Below are 22,121 nucleotides of genomic sequence, written 5' to 3'. Positions count from 1 at the left end.
CCTAATGCAACCACATTTGTTGTGCCGGCTGAGATTTTCCCAGCTAGGTTCCGGTCTACGTGTCATGGAATCTCAGCTGCGTCCGGGAAGCTTGGCGCCATAGTTGGTGCATTCGGGTTCTTGTACTTGGCTCAGAACAAAGATAAGAACAAGACAGATGCAGGGTACCCTCCAGGCATCGGGGTTAAAAACTCGCTCCTTGCTTTGGGTGTGGTCAACTTCTTGGGGATATTGTTCACTTTCTTGGTGCCTGAATCGAATGGGAGGTCGTTGGAGGAGATGTCGGGTGAGAACGAAGAAGAAAGCGAAACCAGGACAGTGGAGTTGGAGCAATCAAACTATAACAACAGGACAGTTCCAGTTGTGTAGGTTGGATCTATAAGCAGTGCAGAAAATAATGTTGTAATGTAAGCCTGTAGTTCATTTTGGGGAGGGGTATTTCATCCTTTGTGGTATTCACATGAGTCTATGTCCTGGCTTTTACAAAGGATGCCAGATAAAGTGTGCATTTTCCATGTATAACATGTGTGTACGTAAAGCGTCAGCGTTTATCTTTGAACCTGAGGTCTTGTGTTTCAAACTGTCATCTACGGTGTCGCGTGTATGATCAAAACTAGGGTACCCATGTTTCTCTCCGCAGCTGTGACTAAATGGTATTGAGTATATAAAGTAGAAGTGAATCATCAACTGTTTTCTGTTTCTCAATGTGAAAGTCGAATTTGTTTTGGGGGGTTAGGTAGATTTGCGTATTTTCTCTTAAGGCAGAGTGGCTAGTCCACTCACTGTTCAGAGTATGTCCTGTATCAGATCGTAGTCGTAGTCACGTAATAATAGAGATAAACGTATAGTATGCACAATCATTCACACTCAAGAACTCCTGCCACTCAGGTTTCATTGATATTATTTTTCTTTATTTTTTCTAAGGAAATCTCGACAATACGATTACGAGGAGAAAATTTAATATTATATTCCTTATATTTAATAGAAATCTTATATTTGTAACACTTAAAAGGAGTCAAATAGAACATGTGTCATGTACATTTTTTCTTCTCAACGTGATTGAGGATTCAAAAACTTGGAACTTTTTTACTTTCCAAATTAATATAGAGGGTGTTCCTACATTCGTACACTCGGGACACTGTTCCATTAATCCATTTATTTCTACCATCATTCTATAATTTCTTTGCTTTTGGTCTCCAAATCATTGAGAAATTATTGATTACTTTTACCTGAAAATCTCCCCCCAAATCAGAAATGAATCTTGTAATGAAATCTTTTACGATCCTCCAGCTAGCTAGCATAGCAGTTAGGACATATATTCCATCCCCTCAGATTATATGGAATTTAATTCCTTCACCAAAGTATATATTACGTACCATTTATGTCTAAAATTTGAACCTCAAATTTGAAAACTAAATATAGAAATTGGACAACTGTGGAAATACGCGTTCTGGTAATGTATATGGAACTGTTTTCGGTTTTGGCTACTACCGGTTTCTACTAGAAATTCTCAGACATTCGGAATATACCGCTGAAAGATGTCTTGAGTTTGTTGAACAGAAGGGTCAGCAGAGAAACAACAGCTAGCTAAAATGGAGGGGAAGAATATGCCATTGTAATATTCCGGTTGCTCGGCGACGCGCCCTTCCCTTATAAATTCTCATTCCCTGCTTCCCCTAGAGCATAACCTATTACCTACCCCTCTCTCTAGATCTCTCGGAGTCGGAGTTGGAGTCGGAGTTTCTCTCTCTCTCTCTCTCTCTAGGTTGAGAGAGAAGATCCAGGTTAGGAAAAAAACTCTATGCATGCATGTTCTCGTTTCTTCTTGATGAAGCTGCATGTTTTTCATATTTTATTTACCATTGTTGAATTTTTGTAAATTAATTCTAGGAATTATTTTGGTCCCATCCTATGTATTACAATGCAATCTTTCAATTATTTATGAAGAATTATTTGTCTGGCTATGGAACTGATGCTTGTTCTTTATTAATCAACAAAGTGTTGATATGTCATCGATAATGTGTCAATATCATTGTCTGTAACAAAACGTACAAACATGTTGACGGATTTTCAGCAGTATCAATGCACATCCGTTGTTTACTAAAGAATGAACGTCTTGCACGTATAGTTTCCGGGAACAATTAGTTATATCCTCTTTATGTGAATTTTTCCGACTTATTTGAAGTTTCTTCAAGAAATGTGAAACTCTTGTGTTTTAATCTTCTGTGTTTATATCAATCAAATTCACATTTAAATCATTCTTTATTCATACAGTGTTATGGAAATGTAATCTTACCGTTTGTGTTCTTGCATATTGATGAACCAGAGAAATAGAGTTTGCAAGAGAGAGATCAAACCAAGCAAGGCTAAATCCATGGCCAAGGAACAACTGCATGTGCTCAGTGCACTTGACACTGCAAAAACACAATGGTACCATTTCACCACAATCGTAATCGCCGGAATGGGATTCTTCACCGACGCATACGATCTCTTCTGCATATCCCTCGTCACCAAATTGCTTGGCCGCATATATTACCACGTTGAAGGATCACCAAAACCAGGCACATTGCCTCCAAATGTGTCAGCAGCTGTCAATGGCGTGGCGCTTGTTGGCACATTGGCAGGGCAAGTGGTCTTCGGCTGGCTTGGTGACAAAATGGGGAGAAAAAAAGTGTATGGCATGACACTTATGCTCATGATCATATGCTCCATTGGTTCCGCGCTCTCCTTTGGGCACACCGCGAAGTCTGTAATGACCACGCTTTGTTTCTTTCGGTTCTGGCTAGGGTTCGGCATTGGTGGTGACTACCCTCTTTCCGCCACCATAATGTCTGAATACGCAAATAAAAAGACTCGTGGTGCCTTTGTTGCCGCGGTGTTTGCCATGCAGGGGTTTGGAATTCTAGCAGGAGGGTTGTTTGCAATGCTCATCTCTGCGATTTTTGAGGCCAAATTCAAGGCTGCATCTTATGAAGTTGATCCAGTTGGTTCAACTGTCCCACAAGCAGACTACCTTTGGAGAATCATTCTAATGGTTGGAGCACTTCCGGCAGCTCTAACCTACTACTCGCGCTCAAAGATGCCAGAAACTGCTCGTTACACAGCGCTTGTTGCGAAAGATGTCAACCAGGCTAATGCTGATATGGGAAAAGTATTGCAGGTTGACATAGAACCTGAACCCGTCAGGTTGCCTAAGGAAACTGTGAAATCTTTCGGTTTATTCTCTAAGGAGTTTATGCACCGCCATGGACTCCACTTGCTTGGAACCACAAGCACATGGTTCTTGCTTGACATTGCATTTTATAGCCAAAATCTGTTTCAGAAAGACATTTTCAGCGCCATTGGATGGATTCCTAATGCTAAAACTTTGAATGCCGTTTCAGAGGTTTATAGAATTGCAAGGGCACAAACGCTTATCGCCCTATGCAGTACTGTACCCGGATACTGGTTCACTGTAGCCTTCATTGATAAAATCGGAAGATTCACTATCCAAATGATGGGATTCTTCTTCATGACAGTGTTCATGTTTGTATTGGCATTTCTCTACGATTATTGGACACATCACTTGATAGGGTTTGTGGTATTCTACTCACTGACTTTCTTCTTTGCAAATTTCGGACCTAATGCTACTACATTTGTGGTGCCAGCTGAAATTTTCCCGGCTAGACTGCGGTCAACTTGCCATGGCATATCTGCAGCAGCCGGAAAGTTAGGGGCAATGGTGGGTGCATTCGGATTCTTGTTCTTAGCGCAACCGCAGGACAAGGCTAAGGCAGAAGCAGGGTTTCCTGCTGGTATAGGGGTCAAGAACTCACTTATTATGTTGGGTGTGATCAACTTTTTGGGTTTATTATTTACGTTCTTTGTACCTGAATCGAAAGGAAAATCTTTGGAGGAACTGTCTGGCGAAAGCAACGAACACAACTAAGGAAGTAAGAGATCGAAAGCAGCCCTAGATCACATAGACGAGAAGGGAGTTTCTATTGTTCATCACTTCATCTACAAATGGATCAATTTTTTTAGGATAAGTTTTCATTTTTCTCTGTTTCGGTCTTTATATCATTATGTATTACATTAAAGTAGAAACCGCATAGTCTTCTCTGTATTTTTGTTGTTGTTTGTCCCTTGTATTAAAGTTCATGGTTGATCTTCGCTTATCTTTCCGTCTACATTGACTATTAAGCATATATTTCGGGTTATGAATTTGTTCAAGACCAGAAGATCAATGACTGGTTGTGCATTTCTTGCTCCGCAAACATAAATCCATAAGAAACCAAATGTATAGAGCAACAATTTTCGGGTTTACATCACCTAAAGGTAATTAAAGTTTGAAGCAAGAAGAAAACATCAAACCATACTTTTCGTACCAGCTAACTCACCTGCCAGTTCATTCGAGGAACAGTAATGCAGTTTTGTGCTGGTAACGGGTTCTATACATGGTGAAGCCAGCAGAACAAACTTGCAGAACCCTAGAGACTTTGATTGACTGAGGAACATGTGTTTTAGTACTGCAGAGACGGTTCAATGGGCGCGGTCTTTGAGCACCTCAAGATCCATCTCTGTTGGGTCAGTAGCCTGAATCTCGTAGTGGATACCGTCCAGCTCCCTCCTAAACCTGTTTTTAGATGTGGCATAGAGCATCTTCGCACGGATTCGAGAGGTTGAAGGGGACCTGAGCATTAGTATATAAATAATCATGAATTAGCACAAGATAGAACAAGTATTTGGATTTCCAAGCTCACGCAAGTTCTGGTTTTTTAGGCCTAAAATTTGAACCAATAGTATTCTGCACCACTGATTTTGTATGAAAGGATCATCACTGGATACAAAATCAAGGGTGCAAATGCAAATTTATGTATGATTTATATAAAAAAATCATGGATTTGCAAATAACTGCAGGTATTTGAAAATTGCAGCTTTGGAATTGGATCAGAATTTGTGATATTGTTCCTCCATTGTACTAGACTAGTCTAATCTATGGGGAGCGGGATTTCGAACTTGGGTGCCAGGAAGAAACACAATGATCTGGCCAACTAACATAATCTGCGTCTGGATTTGAGAATGATCGTTTAACGGGACTAATAGTGACTCGATAGTCTATACATAAATCATATGGTGAAGAGATTAAGGGCAAAAACTAACCATGCGATGAAGAAGATCTTGCTCTTTTGACAGTTCTCAGAAGTTACGAAATCAAAGTCATATACGGCATATCGACAATCATTATCCGGCAAAGCTGCCACAAAATCATCATAGCTCTCCGCCGGACCGCCAATTTTTTCAACTACAACCTCCCTCTTCTTCTCATCAACCTTGAATATCACATAGCGGTGAAGTTTCTTCCTCTGGAGCTCCATGAAAGTGTTCTTGCTCTCATCGGAAACCCCCATGGCACATGAAGCATTTGGCTGGAAAACACAAAAAAAAAAAAAAAAAAAAACCAATTCTGTTATATAATTTAACCCAATACTAAGGAAAGCTTAGTAACTATTTTGCCTAGACATCTATCCTCTGTTTGGTCGCTGAGAAGTTGAGGACTATGAAGGATCACACAGCGATATTCCAAACTACTCTAATTTATAAGGAGGGATATCGAATATGGTGCAGGAACACTGCGCTGATTAACTAGCTTAACTCATGTCTGCAGAAAGTTCCTTGAGAATCAACTAGATAGATATTATATACAATGAATCGGGTTCATCCGAAGCTACATCAAACTGAATTATCTTTACAGAAACATGGGATTTGACACAAAATCTTGAGCTCTTGAATAAAATTAAGACACTAAACAAAAACCGACAATTAAACCAAACCAACCAAGCTTCAAAAACCAACATAGAGAGAGAGAGAGAGAGAGAGAGAAAGAGAGAGAGAGTACCCGACCGAGCCCTCTGAAAGACATTGCAGCCATGAAAATCTCAAGTCCAAAGAGAAAGTTTGATCAAGAACAAGAACGAACAGATTATTCAGAGAAGGCTAGCAGCTAAAGAGATATTTGAACCAATGAGGCATGCAGAAGAAAAGATAAGCAAATAGGAAATCTGAAACGAACCGAACTGTACCAGTCAAAACATCGAAAAAGAAAATCAACTTAATAAACTACATAATATTCTCTTCCTTTTTTCTGCGGTCTAGAAAAAGAATAAGGAAATGGGAAGAAAAATAGAAAGGTAGAAAGATACGTACCCTTTTGCTGTGAGGTTCTCTGGTGTTGAAAGATACGCACACATGGCGATGGTGCTGCGTGAGACTAACGCTTTGCTTGCAAGCAAATTGCCGACGTTGAATTTGGGGACCAGGGATTCAGGGAGGGACTGCCCTCCACCACCGTCCACGCTGCATACACATCGTTATCCATTCGCCACGTACAGGAGACAGACTCTACCCTTTGTTACTGCCAAGACAAATCTATTATTATGCACCTTACGGTCCATCTTTTCGTTTGAATTACGAATCGTTTGAATTACGAAAAATGTAAGTTAGTTCAGTTGGTTATAGTATGTTTTTTTTTATTGATGAGAAACAAAAACTTACATTTACACTGGAAATTAATTTCATATTGACTGTTTGCAATCAGCTTCAACTAGCACTATTGTGGCGTTTATGTTGCATTCTTCTCCTCATATTCGAATTTTGATCTCTCCTTTCTCATAACTACTTATTAGAGTAATTTAGATAACTCCCTTATCCAAAAAACATAAATTAGAGTAATTTAAATAATCATTTGATCCAAAAAAATAGACTGCAACAGACAGTATGTATGAAAATCTATGTTGCTTGAAGGGCGTGATTTTTTGGCACAGAAATAAACTTCGGATTGCATTTTCTAGGAAAACTTATGAGTTCTTACTTACGATTTCGTTTCGTGAAGTTCTACAATAATGATTATAAAACCTATTTTTATGGCATTCTTGCCATACCATAAGCTTCTTATAATTCATGGGGGATCATCAAGAGATGTCATGACTGACATAACTTTGTTATTTTTTTTTTTATTTTTTTTTTATGTTTTTAGCCGGCTAGTATTTCTATTCATGTCCACATAGGATCCATCTCTTTGATGCTAAAAAATGGTTAAAGAAAAAAAAAATTAACTCTATTTTGACTATGTTCTTATTGCACTGTATTTCTATATTAAAGTTGTTATTGATGCTCTAAATTTTTTATTTAAGAAAAAAAATCTTTTTATAAAAAATATATAATTAAATGTTTGAAGTATAATAATTGTCCTTTTATATGCAATAGCACCTTTCAAAAAAGGAAAAACGCATAAAATTTGTGTACATGTGTGGTTCCCAATCCCAAATAGTATTTTTACTTAAGTGTGAAAATGTCACGAGCTCTCCACCAACAAAGAGCCGGAGCATCCGCAACCCAAACCCGAAACATCAACTCCTTTCCTGGATCGAAAATTTTGTGCCCTAAAAATTTGGGGTTTTTTGGGTTTTGCGAAATTTGGTTCCTGGGCAGCTGCGAAACGATTCCCTGATGAAAATGGATTCAGAAGGTACGCGTCGGGATTTTCTTCTTCCAAAAAATAATTGAAAAAATTTGATCTTTAATTTATTATCAATGAAAATTTGATTTCTTTTTATTTTTGTGTTAATTTTTAGCTGCGCAAAAAGCGCCGAGCAATAATCCGTCGGTAATGCTCGCTTCTCTTCTGAGCAGGAGAGCCAAGCTTCAAGATGAACTCCGAGGGATTGAAAAACAGGTTCAAATTTTTATTTATTTATTTATTTCTTAAATAATTTAATTTAATTTTTATTATTCTTTTATTCAGGGTTGGTTAATGAGTTTTTTGGCTTTTGGGTTAATTAGTTAGAGGTCATTTTTGGGGATATAGCTTTCTCTCTCTTTTTTTTTTTTTTTTTTTTTTTTTTTGTGGGGGTACACAAATGATTTTAATTGGTCTTGTATAGAAAATCAGAAATGTGTGTCATTATGGTTTAAGAACTAAGCTTTTTCTTTATTGTGTTATAAATCGTTATGAAGAAAAACTTACATGAAACGGATGTGTAACCTCTTTTTGTGTCTATCTTCCTTGTCATGTGACATGTAACTGTAGGTTAGCCTGTGGCAGGTAAGCGTTTCTCGTCTTAATGATCCTTCTATGGAAATTTTCCTGTAGTTTCGTTCTTTCTCTTTTTGGTTCGGTCCACAGTTTAGAACCAAAATGCAGCAAAAGCTATGGATGCAAATGTATGCAAATTAGTGAAGAAAAAATTAATTGGTTTGTATGGTATGTTTAAAGAATAAAGCCCTTTTCTGTCTCGTGTCTTAATGGAGAAAAACTTACATGAAATGAGTGTATAAGCATGTGATGAGAGAGATAGAGAGAGAGTGTATACGCCCGTGATAGGTAAGTTTTTCTTGGTTATGTTGCCACGGGAGTTTTGATTGTAATTGTTTTCTTTCTCCTTTTGGTTTGGTCCACAGTTTAGAATCGAAATGCAGCACAAGCTACGGATGGAAAAGTTCTTTTATGTCTTGTTGTAGTTGCAGCTGAGCTGCGTATTTGATGCGTCTCTTTACTGGAACTAATGTTTTCTTACAATGCAGGTCTATGATTTGGAGACTAGTTATCTGCAGGATCCAACTCAATGTGGAAATGTATTAAAAGGTTTTGAAGGGTTTCTATCATCATCCAAGAACACTAACCTGTAAGAACTAGCTAATAGATCATTTCCTTTGGCTTCACTTTTTTTCTTTTTACTCTTATGTAGGGTTATCGTCCTTAGTTAACTCTTGCCTATGGGGCTTCTGTGTTTGCTTGATAGTCTAAAACAATCTACTTTAGTTCCCATGAAGAACTGGTTCTTTTGTACTGTGGCTACTTATTCATGATCGAATACTCTGATTACTCAATTTCTCTCTGGTTCTCTTCCTTTCTGATCTAACCTGTTGAGTTATTCCTCCAAGCAATCTTTTTCTTGCTAGCAGGGTTCTTTCACTGACCACTTTTGCAGCTAAAACCGTTAGTATTAGCTCATCTAGTGATCCCCATTATCTATATACAAAAACTCACAAAATGAGCTTTGGTTTCGCATATTGAGTTTATATTTATGGAATGATTATCTCTGCATATGATATTAGGCGCTTTTGGATAGATTATATTCTTGAATTATAACTCGGGCAAGCCTACTTTATGTCAGAGACATGATTTAGCTGGGAGATGATTGGCCGTTACTCATTGCTCTGATGGCATCTGAATTGAATGTTCATACAGCACATTTCCCCCAAATAATCTATATATCCAGTTAGATTTTTCAATCCATAAGATTCCACATGGCACATGCAAGTTATATTAAATCAAGCATGCAGCACTGATGTTTTCTGCGTTATATGCACAAAGTTTTCATGTTTGGATTTAGGATACGTATTAATGGAATGGAATTCTTCATACCTTTTGACTGCAGCTTGAAGCGGTCTAGGAAATTTCAGCCTGAAGATAGGATGTTTTCATTATCTTCTGTTACATCACCAGCAGTAAGTATTCTAAACATTTAAAGTCCCGTTATGGTGGCTGTAACTGTCCTCTTCATCGTTTGTTGTTGTAATTTAATGTCATCTCCACATTATCAGTACGTTCATATAAGTGAATGTGGACCTAAAATTTCAAACCACAATTGACTGTGTTTATGGATTGACATTGATAAATAATTGTTTGAAACATGTAAACCGATGTCATAGTTTCTCTTCTATCTTCTCAGGCTGAGGAACTTGCGGCTGCACGAGATGGTAAAGCTTATATTGGCAAATACGCAACAACAGTCTCCGCAATTTTTATTCATTGTTTTGTCCCTTTGTGTTTATTGTAGATGGGAGATCAGACTTTGGTCCAGGTCGGTCCAAAGGCGGTATATATGGGAATGGGCAGTAAGTACTCCACTATTTCTATACGTGTTAAGTGGCATGTTAAAAGTTCTACTCAAGCTTTACCAAAGCTGGGAGACAGATTTTATCAATTGTCACCATTTATCCTTGAGGCTCTATCTCCTGGCATCACTGTCTGAAATATATAATTTATGTCACAGAGGAAAGCCAAAGAAGGGAAGACCTGCACCGAGGGACGCGAAGAGAATCAGACCTTCAAGCGAACAAGATTACGACTATGAAGATGATGCTGAGATGTCATAGTGAATGGGGAACTTATGGTTTACCTTTCCATATGAGCTCTACGCGAGCAAGAGCTGGGACCGAGCGCTTTCGTTTGAGAAATATTTTGATTGTCGAAAGCCATGCCTCTCAGGCAAGCAAAACCCCCCTTTTCACTTGTGTAATTAATCTTATCTCAGGCCGTAAGTATTACACCCGAGTCCTGATAGTATTTAAGATTTTGGTTATTTCTGCTTAGATCTTGTTACTTGAACAAATGTGAAACTTCAAATAGGAAGCAAATTTCATGAGAAATATTGTTTTCAATCTTTCAACATTGTTTTGATTTGTTTTCCATCTTACAAGGTTGCATCGTGCCATCAAGTTTTTACTTGAGAAATTGGGTTGCTGTCAAATTCATTGTAAAAAATATTGGACACGAGAAAGCAATAACAATTGGCTTGCAACTCAAATGGTTAAGATACGAGAGGATTGTGATTCATTAAGCAAAGATTCGGCTAAGTGCATTTGTAAATGCTCGTTTCCAAATAAAATCAATCGTGGAATATGTTTGGGCTTCTTACCATTAATGTGTTTTCTCGTTACTTGCAAATCACAAACTAACAACCGAATGTAATAATTTGATAAAATAACTACATGAAGATGAGCAAACAAACGTACATTCAACTGGACATCAAGGTGGCATCGGTAACTCAACTCAATTACACAATAATAACGGTAGTATCAAGTTAAAACACGCGATGACACAAGATAAACTTAAAAGAGTATTGGAATGTGTCCACCTGGACTTTCTTCCAACAAATACGACACCGTTTAGCTAGCGCCTCATGATCCTTGAATACTATTTCCAAGATATTTGGCCCTCCCGATTCTGCCGCCGAAATCTTATCCCCCTTGTGCACCGTTACCCATTTCACTCCTCCTCTTCCCCCTCCCATGAACTTGCTGGTATGTCCCTACACCTATACATACACCTATACATACACATGTACGTATATATTTTTATCATACATTTTTTTCATTCGTGATTCAATAGGAGAAGATAAAGATGCAGAAGAAGGAGCCAGATAAAGCTCCAGCCCCTCCTGAGGTGCCGGCGTACTGGATTGAAACTTCCGAGTCGGTCTCCTACCGTTGCGAGTTTGACCCCACGGGTCAACTTTCTGTAAGTTGTTCATCTTATTCCCCATGTTTAAATTGCGTATTCACTTCTGGGTGCTGCTGGGTACGCGGTAGTTTTAGCTGCCGATGCACCCTTGACTGAAATTCCAATTTGGGTTGATTTGAGCTAGGGGTTCTTGTTAATTTGGTGAAAAGTTGGGGACTTTGTGGTCAAATGGCAATGCAAGTCGGTCACTGAGTGTTGGGTTGCTGGGTTTGATTTTAGTGTAAATGGGCAGAGAGAGAGAGAGAGAGAGAGAGAGAGAGATCTGTTTTGAAATAAACATAGTGTGGAAATCAAAGAAGGTGTAGTTTTTCTTTTCAACAATGTCTTAGAATTTTGGCCAAAATTCGTGCATAGCCATTGTAAAAATGGGAATTGGGAACCAGGTGGGAATTCGGGTTTTGGGAAATGGAAAGAGGATTAGTTGAAGTAGCTGTGGTCCTGTGTGTTTTTTGCGTGGTGGGTTGATTTTGTTCTTGCTTTAGTTGAACTACTTTAACTGCATTGAGTTTTCTGCAGGTGAAGATTCTTGATGATTCGAGGCCAGTATTCCGTAAGGTCGGTGACTCGTTTGTCAATAAATTTTTTCCCTCGGGATATCCATATAGGTAAGTATTGGTTTATTCCTTTTGAGAGCCCATAAATTCGTTCAATTACTCATGTACCTTTTACTTGTGAAGTGTAAATGAAGGATATCTCAGATACACACAATTCCGGGCACTGCAGCACTTAACCAGTGCAGCCCTTTCAGTGCTTTCAACTCAGGTCCTTTTTTCTGATACCTTCAATGTATTTAAAATCAATATTTATATTTCTTGCATGGAAATACCCAATGATTTCTGGTCAATATTGCACCTTGGACCTTTTATATGTTGCTTTTTGTGCTTACATTTCTCCGTATGCTTATATAGTATATACTATGTATTTATTTGCTACAATTCTTGAGCAACGATTCCTCATATAAGCTACAGATGTTCATATTCTCTGTCTTCCCAACACCCCACCCTAAAATAAGAAATCTTAATGACAACTGAAATTTGGGCCATGGGCTGCACTCTTACTTCCTTTACAGTCACTCCTATTTGCTGCAGGCTTGCGACCAACCCCTGCACAGGCAACTGTTGTAAGCTGGGTAAGTTCTCAATTTTTTAAGAGTATAAGATCACTTGCAACTAAATCATGACTCGGATCACTTCCATTTTCAGATATCATCAAATTCCTTATATTTGACATGCAGGTTCTAAAGGATGGGATGCAGCACATGGGAAAGATTATATGTAGCAATCTGGGCGCAAGAATGGATTCTGAGCCTAAACGTTGGAGAATTTTGGGTCTGTTTGGGAGCTTTAATTCTTATCTAACTATATGTTTTTGGTGGGAAGTGATTTTAATGCTTTTAGAAGATTTTTAATTAGATTAAGCTTTCCGCCTTGCAGCTGACGTGCTCTATGACTTTGGCACTGGCATGGAAGTTCTTTCTCCTTTGTGTCCGCAGCTTTTTCTTCAAGTCGCAGGTTTAGGCAATTTTGCAAAGGTATAGTTTTCATAGAGATGCATACATGTGTATATTAATTTCTTTTTTCAAATCCTCCTCTCTTTTTCATTTTTTATTATAATTTGTTTACTGCTGGTAAACATTAGGTTTTTTTTTTTTCCTTTTTCTGATTTCATGTTTTATTTGAAGTAATAGGTAAACTTGTCGTTGAAATTTATTTTACTGTCTTTGTATTTAGTACCATGTCTGTGTAACGTTTGAGTCCCTTCTCCAATCCTAAAATATAATTTTATAGATTGTTCTTTAGGATTTTCACCTTTGAAGTTAACAGGGGATGGCAGTTGTTGCAGCGAGAGCAACAAGATTACCAATTTATTCGGCCTTTGCAAAAGAGGGCAATCTTAGTGATCTGTTTGCCAAAGGGGAGGCAATCTCAACTGTGTTCAATGTCATTGGAATAGGAGCAGGGATCCAATTAGCATCTACTGTCTGCTTGTCTATGCAAGGAAAGGTAGTGGATATAATTCACTGTGTAACTCTCAATTTTTACCACTCAGCCTCATCATTTAATTCTATTGTGTTCGTAATTGCGCCAAAAACCCATTTTCAAACTAAGAGTTAAAAACAGGTTTGCATCACCTCGTGTGTTATGACAGCAGTGAATATTGCGTTATGTGTGTTATTCTGAATTTGTTTCGTACGGTAGTTGTGAATTTCTAATTTCCTTTTGAAGGAAATAGATTCTAATGATCTTTAACTTGTTGCAGATGGTTGTTGGGCCTCTTCTTTCAATGGTGCATGTATACTGTGTTATTGAAGAAATGCGGGCAACTCCTATCAACACATTGAATCCACAGAGGACTGCAATGATTGTGGCTGATTTTCTTAAGACAGGAAAAGTATCAAGCCCGGCTGACCTGAGGTATCGGGAAGACCTCCTATTCCCGGGGCGACTCATAAAGGATGCCGGAAATGTAAGAGTGGGAAGGTCTTTCCACGAGGTCATTAAGCCTTCAAAACTTGGTGAATTGAAAGAAATATTCCCCGAAGAAAAGTTTCTTTTAAATCGTGGAAACAAAGGGGTTGACATGATATTGGAGCAAAATGCTACCGGTGAAGACGCATTGAGAGGGTGGCTTGTTGCTGGATACGCTGCAGATATAGAGAAGTCTTTTCATGTGCCGAGCTCAAGCGCACTGGAAGAGGCTTACGAGAAGATGAATGACGTATTTGGTCCATTTGTATCGGAACTGCAGGCCAAGGGGTGGCATACCGATCGATTTCTCGATGGAACAGGAAGCCGTTTTTCGTGGGGGTCGAATGTAGCTACAGATAATAATTCTTCAAGATATTGAAATTCTTTGGTACGGATAGGATCGGAAAAAGCAGGTACTTTGTGACACGAAATGTTTATAGAAGTAGCGAACTTCAGTTGTATTGAGGATCATCGTATTAGGTTTTTGCCTATTTACCTCTGTACCTTACAGTCAATTTGCTCCCTAAACTTTTATTCAGGCCACTTTTCTTATGTTTAAACACATTCCTCAGAAAAAACAGTTTAATGGTCACTACATATTTTATGTCTCGATTGATAATCATTTTGATTTTAGTTTTTATCTTATGTGCTTGAGATGTGAAGAAAATTATATAAGGGAAAGATGGATGAAAAAGAGTGGAGCGGAAGAATGATGGTATGAATGATAGATGTAAAAATGTACAAAAAAAAAAATGGAATACATAATGAAAACTAAAATTAAAAAACCAAAATTTATTTCAAGTTGTTTTCACTTTTAAGATTTTGTTTTCATTCTCCTCTTTGTGAGAATTTGGGAATCTTTCAATCACATTGGTTTATCGTATATTGTTCAATCAGAAATCATTGTAAATTTTTGTATTTGAAATTGAATATAAACAGTACTTAACAAAAACTGGTCGCACGATGTACGATGAACGGATGTGATTGGATGATCTCCAGGATTCTCAGAAAGAGAATGAATCCAACGAGGATCCCCTCTCTTCATTCTCTCCTCTCATTGCCCTTCAACATCCATCATCTCCTATACATTTTTCTCATATCTCAAATACAAAAAGCGAAAGGAAAAAAAAAAACAAAATAGTTATCCAACATACATTTAAAAAATAATACAAAACAGAAAAACAAATAATAATACATTTAAAAATTAAAAATAAAGTTATTTACAGAAGTGGGTTTTTTTTGTTGTGAATTTCTTATTTTATTTGAAAATTTAATGAGAGTAATTTTGGGATTATGAATGTTTCATCATTTTTGCCTTCTCCCTTCATATATATATATATATATATATTACACTCTTATTATCTCAATACACTCCTCGATGCCTTGAAGGTTTGGTTAATTTGCACTTTTTGTAATGGTGATTTTTGGTGCTCAAATTGACAAATTCTATATAATATTGTAGCCGATTTATTCAGTCCAAGAGTAGAAAAGAAAAGGCGGTGACGAGGATAACACGCCATTGAAATTTTCTTCTCACTTTATTCAAAAATTAAATTAAAAAGCATATCTTCCTTTTTCTTTGGCGTTTTTGGCTTTTACAGACATCTCTCACAGCTAGACAACGCCGACGTATATATATATTAATTGAATTCGGGCAGACTTTCCAGTTTTGTAATGGCTGCCGATTTCTGGTCGGACACACATACACACGGCATCTGTAACTCCATTGGATATATGTGAGGGCCAGCCAGCCTACAAGGAAGTTGAACATCTTCAAATTCTTCAGTCGGTGGACAGTGGATACAAATACAATCATGCATGCCGGCTGATATAATACATGCACTCCTTCCTTGCATCTGCAGGTCCCATGCATACTTTTATATTCTTAATTAGTTTTTAAGTTAACAGTAGTGATCTGATATGATAAATGATGAACACTGTTTATTGACATTCTAAAGAAGTGTGATCACACACTCTTCTCTTATATTTTTGTAACTTGGAGATATATAATTAAGCTAGCTACTTGACACGGGTCAAAAGTTGAGGTTCAATATTCACTTTATCATAAGAAAAGTTGGAGTGCAACTTTGTCAAAATAATGCATCATTTATCATCTCAATCTAAGTTTCTTACTTTTTTTATCGATCGATATCGTATTTGGTGTACATTTGTCTACTACTTTATTTGGCAACACCAACATTGATTGTTTCAAATGCAGGCGTAAGTGATTTGAATGTCCTAATGTCCAAGTTAAACAGAGCATTAGAAATTTAACCCTAATGTTAATTACACGTGCATGTGCCACGATTTGTCATCTCTGTACTTGTTTGAAGTTGCAGTCATCGTCATATCACATATACAAGTTCCTTGAATTATATTAAATAAATATAAATTTGAATTTCACATCCAATCCAAGTTTCTGTCAAAGAGAGTAGGTTTGAAATTCTGGGAATCTCTCACAGAGTGGTGGATTCAGGATTTCAAGATCAGGGGTCCCAAGATAAAAGTTTTTAAAAAAAAATATTAGACTAGTGTGGGTCCATATCGCTATTTTTTATTGAATTTCGTTCATTGAATAATCAAAATTAATCAACCACATCAAGTGGCCCAGTAGTAAGGGCACAGATTTCGGCTCTCAAAATACAAAAAACAGGGAGGTCCCGGGTTCGAGGCTCCAAGCTGGTGAGTCTGCTTGACTAGGGTCAGGAGAAGAAATAAAATTAGGTAGCTAGAGGTGGTGGAACGGCAAATGGTATTTTAAAACAAAAATTAGAAACCTCTTCTTCTTTGTTATAAGCACGGTTGCATGCACATCCATGGAGGCAACAAGCATCTCCAATGCACCTGCCCAAATTGTTGGAGGGCCCAAAGGTCGATCACAAGTGTTTCTAGGGGCTTCCGGAGGGTCCCGGGTCCCTATATGGATCCACCACAAAGGAATATATTGCAATATATCCACACTAGTAGATCCTGTCTAAATGTTTGACGGGTAGAATTTGTTTTCTATATATTTTAATCAAGGATCGAGCATATCTAGCTCCATCTTCCTTGCATGGTTGGACTATGAATACATGAACATTTATAAATTGTTATAAATTAAAAATCTCTTCACATTTTATTATGTTTCAGCAACACTGTATTTGTCAATTTTTTCTTTCACAATTAGATATTGAAAATTTCTCTGATTTGGATGAATAGTTGTAAAGGATGATATTTGAACGAGATTTTCAAAAATAAATGGTTTAAATCTTTTGGATACTCCAAATTTGGAAGTCCAAGAATTTTATAAAACGTTCTTGATGGAAAAAATGTGAATAAAAGTCTTAAAAGATCTCATTGAATTGAATTTGAACTAACGGTCTTACCAGTCAAACACTATTTTGAAAATGAAAATTGCTCTTCTACTCGTAAATGAAATGTTCCGAGAAAAATATTGTGACCTCAAACGTGTAGTAAGCTTGTGGTAATAAATTAATTACTAATTGATTAGCATTTGGGATTTCAAATAAAATAAATAAATAAATAAATAAATAAATATATATATATATATATATATATATATATATATATTGAAGTATGATCAGCTACTTGTTGAGTTATATAGAATTACCATATCCAATTGTGGATCGGTGAAGTGATTGACTAACTTTAGTTTTTCGAGCCAGTACGTTGAACTACTTTAGGATATTATTGTAGGAAAATGATTCTCTCCGGATCCTTCTTGTGGGGATTCGCAGATCAATCAATTATATCTGTTTATTATACATCGTACGGTTAGTTTTCGTTAGGTACTATTTATATTTAATTTTAAATTTTAAATGATTTTTTACCGCAAGATATATGATGAACAGACATGATTGATTGATCTCCCGAATCACCATAAAGAGAATCTAGAGAGAATCATTTTCCATTATTGTAGGGCATCCTCCCTAATTCAAAAGCTAGATATGTATTATATGTATGAAGAACATTAGAGTCAAGATTGAAGATTTTACTTCTTTTATAATATGTTATCTTCAGTCTTCCGTAACTCATACATAATCTTATGTCTCAATACAATTAACCATGAAGCAGCGGCCAAAGTTCAACACATATATAATAATGTGACGAAGATGAAAGATTGAAATTGAAATGGCTGCCTTGCTATTTATTTTCCTTGGGAAGTCAAGTTGAAGTTAAGTTTTGTGTAGTGTAGGACCGATCATATACGTGTGCATAGTTTATTGTAATTCAATCATTTTCCGAGCGACCTACCTTATCATAAAAAAATAACTAAATAAAATTATTAAATATTCAGCGATCAAAAAACAATTATTAAATATTTAATTATCTTTTGCTAATCCAAATTTTATGCCACTTAGTACTATGATGTGGTATTCCTCTTTACTTGTAAGTGAGATTTTAGGTTCAAGTTTTATCAAAGACGAATTTGAACATCATTATTGCTAATCCATTATGAGGTTAAATTCACCCCCTCCCTCTTAGTGTAGATAATATTGTTTGCTAGAAAATGAAATTATAAGCATATCAAAGCATGGACTTTGATTTGCTTCTGGGCATATATGGATGGTAGCTAATATTGGCATGACTTTCAGATATAGAAGTTTAATTTCAGTGTCCAGTACTTACGTTGGCAATGGAAAATAGAGTTTTACATTGAAAAAACATAACAAAAAAAATATATAGCTTATATATATGGGAGATTTACTTTTGATATTATCAAGATCTTTGGTGATTAAATTCCACACTTAACAATACGTGATTAAATTTGAGCAGTGAACCATGTGGGACCTAAAAGGTGTCAATTGTGAAGATTTTTTTTTAAGAATAAAATGGAAGATTAGCTAATGTTAGAACGCAAAATGTTCACCCTCAAAACTTAAGAGGAATAGTCCTACACACTCTATGGTCAGTAATACGATACGGAGAAACAAATCTGGCAACTAATTTCTTCATATTTCGAATTAAATATGCATTAACAGATTTTTAAAGTTTTAGTCAGTCTCGTGTAGGAAAAAAAAGAAATCGTTAGTGTAACTTTACTGCACTAGTGACATCATTAGTGTGTAATCGAGAAAGTGATAGGCGTGCAGTTTGTTCTATGGCACAATTTTTTTTAAGAGTAATGTTACAGAAATTATTTTTTTTTAAATTAAATTTATAAACTAAATAATGTGGTTGTAGATGATTAGATTATTAATTAAGTGTCGGTTAATGTGCTTGTTTCTAATTGGTGACACATCATTTGATTTAAAAAATGGGTAATGCTAGAGAGATTAAATTTGGAGATTAAATTTGCAAACTAAATAATGTGTCACTAACGTTTAAATAATAAATCAATCATCAACTTCCATGTCTTTTAGTTTCCAAAACTTTCTTTATAAATTTAGTCTCCCTAGCATTATCCTTAAAAAATTTAATCTCTCTAGTATTATTTTTTTTAATTGTGTTTCATTAGACTTAGTCATCACTTCTTAATTAATCCACATGATGACTGGATTTGCCACTAATTCTCCTACTTATCTTCAGTTCAATTTAGTGATATCATCATTGAAATTTCGGGTATTTCCTTTTTTTTTTAAATAAGGTAATTATGTCCAGGTCCCCTGTTCAAAGTCAGCAAAAATATTTTAATGCCATGTGTTTGAACACTTTACACACAGATAATGATCAACATAGAAAAATAGGGTGATATATAATTGATGAAGCAAGTGGTGAACTCCGTGCCATTTCCATGACCTACTAGTTAATTTATAGTTTCCCTTGTAATTGGTTTGAGAGTTTTGTATGTTTAATTGGATATGATGTGATTTTCTTAATATTCTCATAAACTGAGAACTTGAATCTGAACAAAATTTGGTTTTTACTCAGTCTAAAACCACACGTATGTGGCTTTTGTCTAGGTTGAATTGGGTGCATGCTTCTAATAATCTAATGTGTATACCGTATACGTATTGAGCCTGTTTTACAGTCAAGACTCGTACATATTTTAAGAGGTTACATTTATATCGTCATGATGGATGCCTATCATTTTTTGTTTGTGATATATATGTTGTGTTACTAATTCATGTAATGATATAATATGCACAATAAGCTTCACGTTAAAGAATTAATTAAAAAATATTATCATGCTCTAAACATAACAATTTATTTTCTCAAAGAACTTTTATCTAAGGGGTTTAAAAATGGACCCCGTTCAAATTACGCAACTTTAAAAGAATAGTGTTTATTTTTACCTGTACAAGTTCAAGAAAACTAGCCCTCTTTCTTGACCCCCAAAGCATTGGTGTTGAACTTGAAACAATGCCAGAAGAAGGTTGGCCTTGCCTGTTTTTCTCCCTATTCATAAATGTGCCTTTGTCTTATACTGTTATACAAAAGAGGCAGAAGCAAAAGTAAACTACACCAAGGTCTTTAAATATTCTGTCCTACTTAGGAAGTGAATGCATTAGTAGTGTTATCTCCCGGGCTGCATGCTAATGTTAACGAAAATCACTTCGGAATTAAATTATAGAAAGATACTCATCACCTATTAACCGTCGATGTCGGGAAAGACAACTAAGGTGCAATACAAAATCAAAACTGATCTTAACACGAAAAAATTGAAAAAACTGAGTTCAAGGTTTTTTTTTTTTTTTTCCCTTCAAAATGGTATTTTACATGTTTAGTACGATTTTTCTAAAACACAAAAAAATTGAAGAAAGATTCTCGACGGATCTTTAGATCATATAAATCAAAACTGATCTTAACTATGACTTCCTTAAGAAAAATACAAAATCAAAGAGTGATTTTACTTATGCTTACTGCAGTTTGATCAAAGGTACGATATTCATTAATTAAGACCGAAATCGTACAAACTGAGGATAGTGTGCATAATGAACCTCGATAAAAATCTTGCCGGGGATTTCAACCCAGTCGAAGGAAAAGAGCGTCCTGCACAAAAGAGAGCCATCCTCAAATGAACAGTTGAAAAGAATTACACACTCTCTTGTAGAAGTATATCTTGGATCAAATTTGGGGTTTCCTCAAACCACACTACCTCCTGAGCACTATTAAGTCTCATCCGAGCAAGTTGATGGGCTGCCGAGTTCCCTTCCCATTGAATATGACTAACCACTGACTCCACCCACTCCATGTGAAGACACCGGAGATCATTAATTATAAGACCAAGGGTAAAGTGGTCGTCCCCACTCCCCCTCATGGCAGCAAACACCAACGCCAAGTCATCTTCAAACTGAACCTTCATCTCCACCATACCAATAAAGCGGACCAATATTGCAGCTCTCCGAGCTGCAAAGAACTCACCATGCACCACAAAAGAAACTCTCTCAAAGGGACCAGCAGCAAGACACTCCCCCAAATGATTTCGAATCACCACCCCAAAGCCTCCCCGGTTACTTCTCTTATTCCAAGCTCCATCAAAGTTGCACTTAATCTACCCTTCCGCAAGTCTTCCCCATCTCTAAGTCTCTCAGCTTTTCTTCTTTGCCGATGGCTTATGCCACTTATAGAATTCTTGCATCCAACCCTCTATCCGAAGCACAATTTCAAGCGACTGTAGTGCCTTGCCAGTCCAAAGAATCTCATTTCTATGCTTCCACATAGCCCAATTCAACATTAAGCCTAAATCAAACCCCGAAGCGGGCCCATTAAGCTGTAAATTAACTAACCACTTCATAAAACACTTGCCCTGCACACCATCCACCTGTATGCCTAGGCCTCGAAACCACACCATATTAGCCATATGACAATCCCTGAAAACATGTTCCATTGATTCCACCGGACCTCTGCAAACTACACACACCTCCTCGATCATCACTCTTCGTTTACAATGATTCAATTTTGTCGGCAGAGCGTCAACACATGCACGCCACACACAAATCTTGACCTTCCTCGAAACACAAGCACTCCACAGCTTCTTCCAAAACTTCTTGCCAACAATACTAGAAGAAGATGATGAGTCAATTGCCCCTTCGCCATTTGCTACATTCATCCCCCATGCAACATGATATGCACTTCGGAAAGTGAATTTCGCATTCCGTTTATAATGGCAAACCCTACAATCCTCATTATCGACTTAGAGGAATGCCACAAATTAGATCCACCTTCTCCTGGGAAAATAACTTATTCATCTACTGAATGTTCCACTGCTTCGATTCCAGCCAAAATAAGTTCTCTACCGTGGCCTCCTCATCCTAATAGACCGGTGTTGGAGTCAAAATCTGGAGACAGAAGTCCATCGGCACCCAATTGTCCTTCCATATTTTGACCTTCCTCTTGTTACCCATACGCCAGCGAATGCCTTTTTGTAGTACCGGGAGTGAAGCTTCAATACTTCTCCAAACATATGAACTATTAGAAGTCAT

At 36.8% G+C, this 22,121-nt stretch overlaps 5 protein-coding genes across 10 annotated transcripts in view; 4 read left to right on the top strand and 1 right to left on the bottom strand.

The window, feature by feature from the left end:
* Positions 1-559, top strand: part of LOC126621894 (inorganic phosphate transporter 1-4) — a 34,243-nt gene extending 33,684 nt beyond the window's left edge. Inside the window, exon 3 of one of the 2 annotated variants that reach the window (XM_050290510.1) lies at positions 370-559. Coding sequence is in view for 1 of the 2 variants with exons in the window: in XM_050290511.1 (XP_050146468.1) it covers positions 240-369 (130 nt within the window). In the remaining variant the exon portion in view is untranslated. Of the gene's footprint in view, positions 1-239 lie in introns of both variants that reach the window. The other variant, XM_050290511.1, reaches the window with a different exon arrangement.
* Positions 560-1,203: 644 nt separating this feature from the next.
* LOC126624419 (inorganic phosphate transporter 1-4-like) lies at positions 1,204-4,226 on the top strand. Its single transcript, XM_050293480.1, has 2 exons — positions 1,204-1,784; positions 2,327-4,226. Exon 2 carries the CDS (start codon positions 2,375-2,377, stop codon positions 3,926-3,928), a length of 1,554 nt encoding a protein of 517 aa, XP_050149437.1. The 5' UTR covers positions 1,204-1,784; positions 2,327-2,374; the 3' UTR covers positions 3,929-4,226.
* Positions 4,223-6,348, bottom strand: LOC126624420 (actin-depolymerizing factor-like). 2 transcript variants are annotated; one of them, XM_050293481.1, is made up of 4 exons: positions 6,187-6,348; positions 5,879-5,891; positions 5,143-5,408; positions 4,223-4,672 (listed from the first exon to the last, which is right to left on the bottom strand). In XM_050293481.1, exons 1-4 carry the CDS (start codon positions 6,228-6,230, stop codon positions 4,522-4,524), a joined length of 474 nt encoding a protein of 157 aa, XP_050149438.1. In that variant the 5' UTR covers positions 6,231-6,348; the 3' UTR covers positions 4,223-4,521. The 2 variants fall into 2 exon arrangements, with proteins under 2 accessions (XP_050149438.1, XP_050149439.1); XM_050293482.1 differs by having other exon boundaries at positions 5,879-6,041; positions 6,187-6,322.
* A 954-nt stretch (positions 6,349-7,302) lies between these two features.
* Positions 7,303-10,433, top strand: LOC126624005 (uncharacterized). The gene is made up of 7 exons (XM_050293000.1): positions 7,303-7,507; positions 7,614-7,714; positions 8,563-8,663; positions 9,420-9,489; positions 9,714-9,741; positions 9,822-9,879; positions 10,038-10,433. Exons 1-7 carry the CDS (start codon positions 7,489-7,491, stop codon positions 10,138-10,140), a joined length of 480 nt encoding a protein of 159 aa, XP_050148957.1. The 5' UTR covers positions 7,303-7,488; the 3' UTR covers positions 10,141-10,433.
* Positions 10,434-10,892: 459 nt separating this feature from the next.
* LOC126624003 (protein root UVB sensitive 2, chloroplastic-like) lies at positions 10,893-14,364 on the top strand. 4 transcript variants are annotated; one of them, XM_050292996.1, is made up of 9 exons: positions 10,893-11,067; positions 11,156-11,284; positions 11,804-11,892; positions 11,965-12,049; positions 12,357-12,416; positions 12,522-12,615; positions 12,721-12,818; positions 13,111-13,290; positions 13,547-14,364. In XM_050292996.1, the coding sequence occupies exons 1-9, from the start codon at positions 11,056-11,058 to the stop codon at positions 14,132-14,134; spliced, it is 1,335 nt and encodes a 444-aa protein (XP_050148953.1). In that variant the 5' UTR covers positions 10,893-11,055; the 3' UTR covers positions 14,135-14,364. The 4 variants fall into 4 exon arrangements, with proteins under 4 accessions (XP_050148953.1, XP_050148955.1, XP_050148954.1 ...); XM_050292997.1 differs by lacking the exons at positions 10,893-11,067; positions 11,156-11,284 and adding an exon at positions 11,326-11,586; XM_050292998.1 differs by lacking the exons at positions 10,893-11,067; positions 11,965-12,049 and having other exon boundaries at positions 12,376-12,416.
* Positions 14,365-22,121: the final 7,757 nt, after the last annotated feature.

This window comes from Malus sylvestris, chromosome 5 (genome assembly GCF_916048215.2).
Source record: "Malus sylvestris chromosome 5, drMalSylv7.2, whole genome shotgun sequence".
Lineage (NCBI taxonomy): Eukaryota > Viridiplantae > Streptophyta > Magnoliopsida > Rosales > Rosaceae > Malus > Malus sylvestris.
Note: the sequence above shows the minus strand (reverse complement) of the source record. Positions and strands in the feature narration are given on the sequence as shown.

Excerpts from the sequence above, each read along its gene's own strand:
- LOC126624420 (XM_050293481.1), bottom strand. The coding sequence starts at position 6,230 with ATGTGTGCGTATCTTTCAACACCAGAGAACCTCACAGCAAAAGG. Across the intron at positions 4,673-5,142 it reads AAGATCTTCTTCATCGCATG|GTCCCCTTCAACCTCTCGAA; the intron begins GTTAGTTTTTGC and ends ACTAATGCTCAG.
- LOC126624005 (XM_050293000.1), top strand. Across the intron at positions 8,664-9,419 it reads TCATCCAAGAACACTAACCT|CTTGAAGCGGTCTAGGAAAT; the intron begins GTAAGAACTAGC and ends TTTTGACTGCAG. Across the intron at positions 9,880-10,037 it reads GGTATATATGGGAATGGGCA|AGGAAAGCCAAAGAAGGGAA; the intron begins GTAAGTACTCCA and ends TTTATGTCACAG.
- LOC126624003 (XM_050292996.1), top strand. Across the intron at positions 11,893-11,964 it reads CCCTCGGGATATCCATATAG|TGTAAATGAAGGATATCTCA; the intron begins GTAAGTATTGGT and ends TTACTTGTGAAG. Across the intron at positions 13,291-13,546 it reads GCTTGTCTATGCAAGGAAAG|ATGGTTGTTGGGCCTCTTCT; the intron begins GTAGTGGATATA and ends AACTTGTTGCAG.
- LOC126624419 (XM_050293480.1), top strand. The coding sequence starts at position 2,375 with ATGGCCAAGGAACAACTGCATGTGCTCAGTGCACTTGACACTGCAAAA.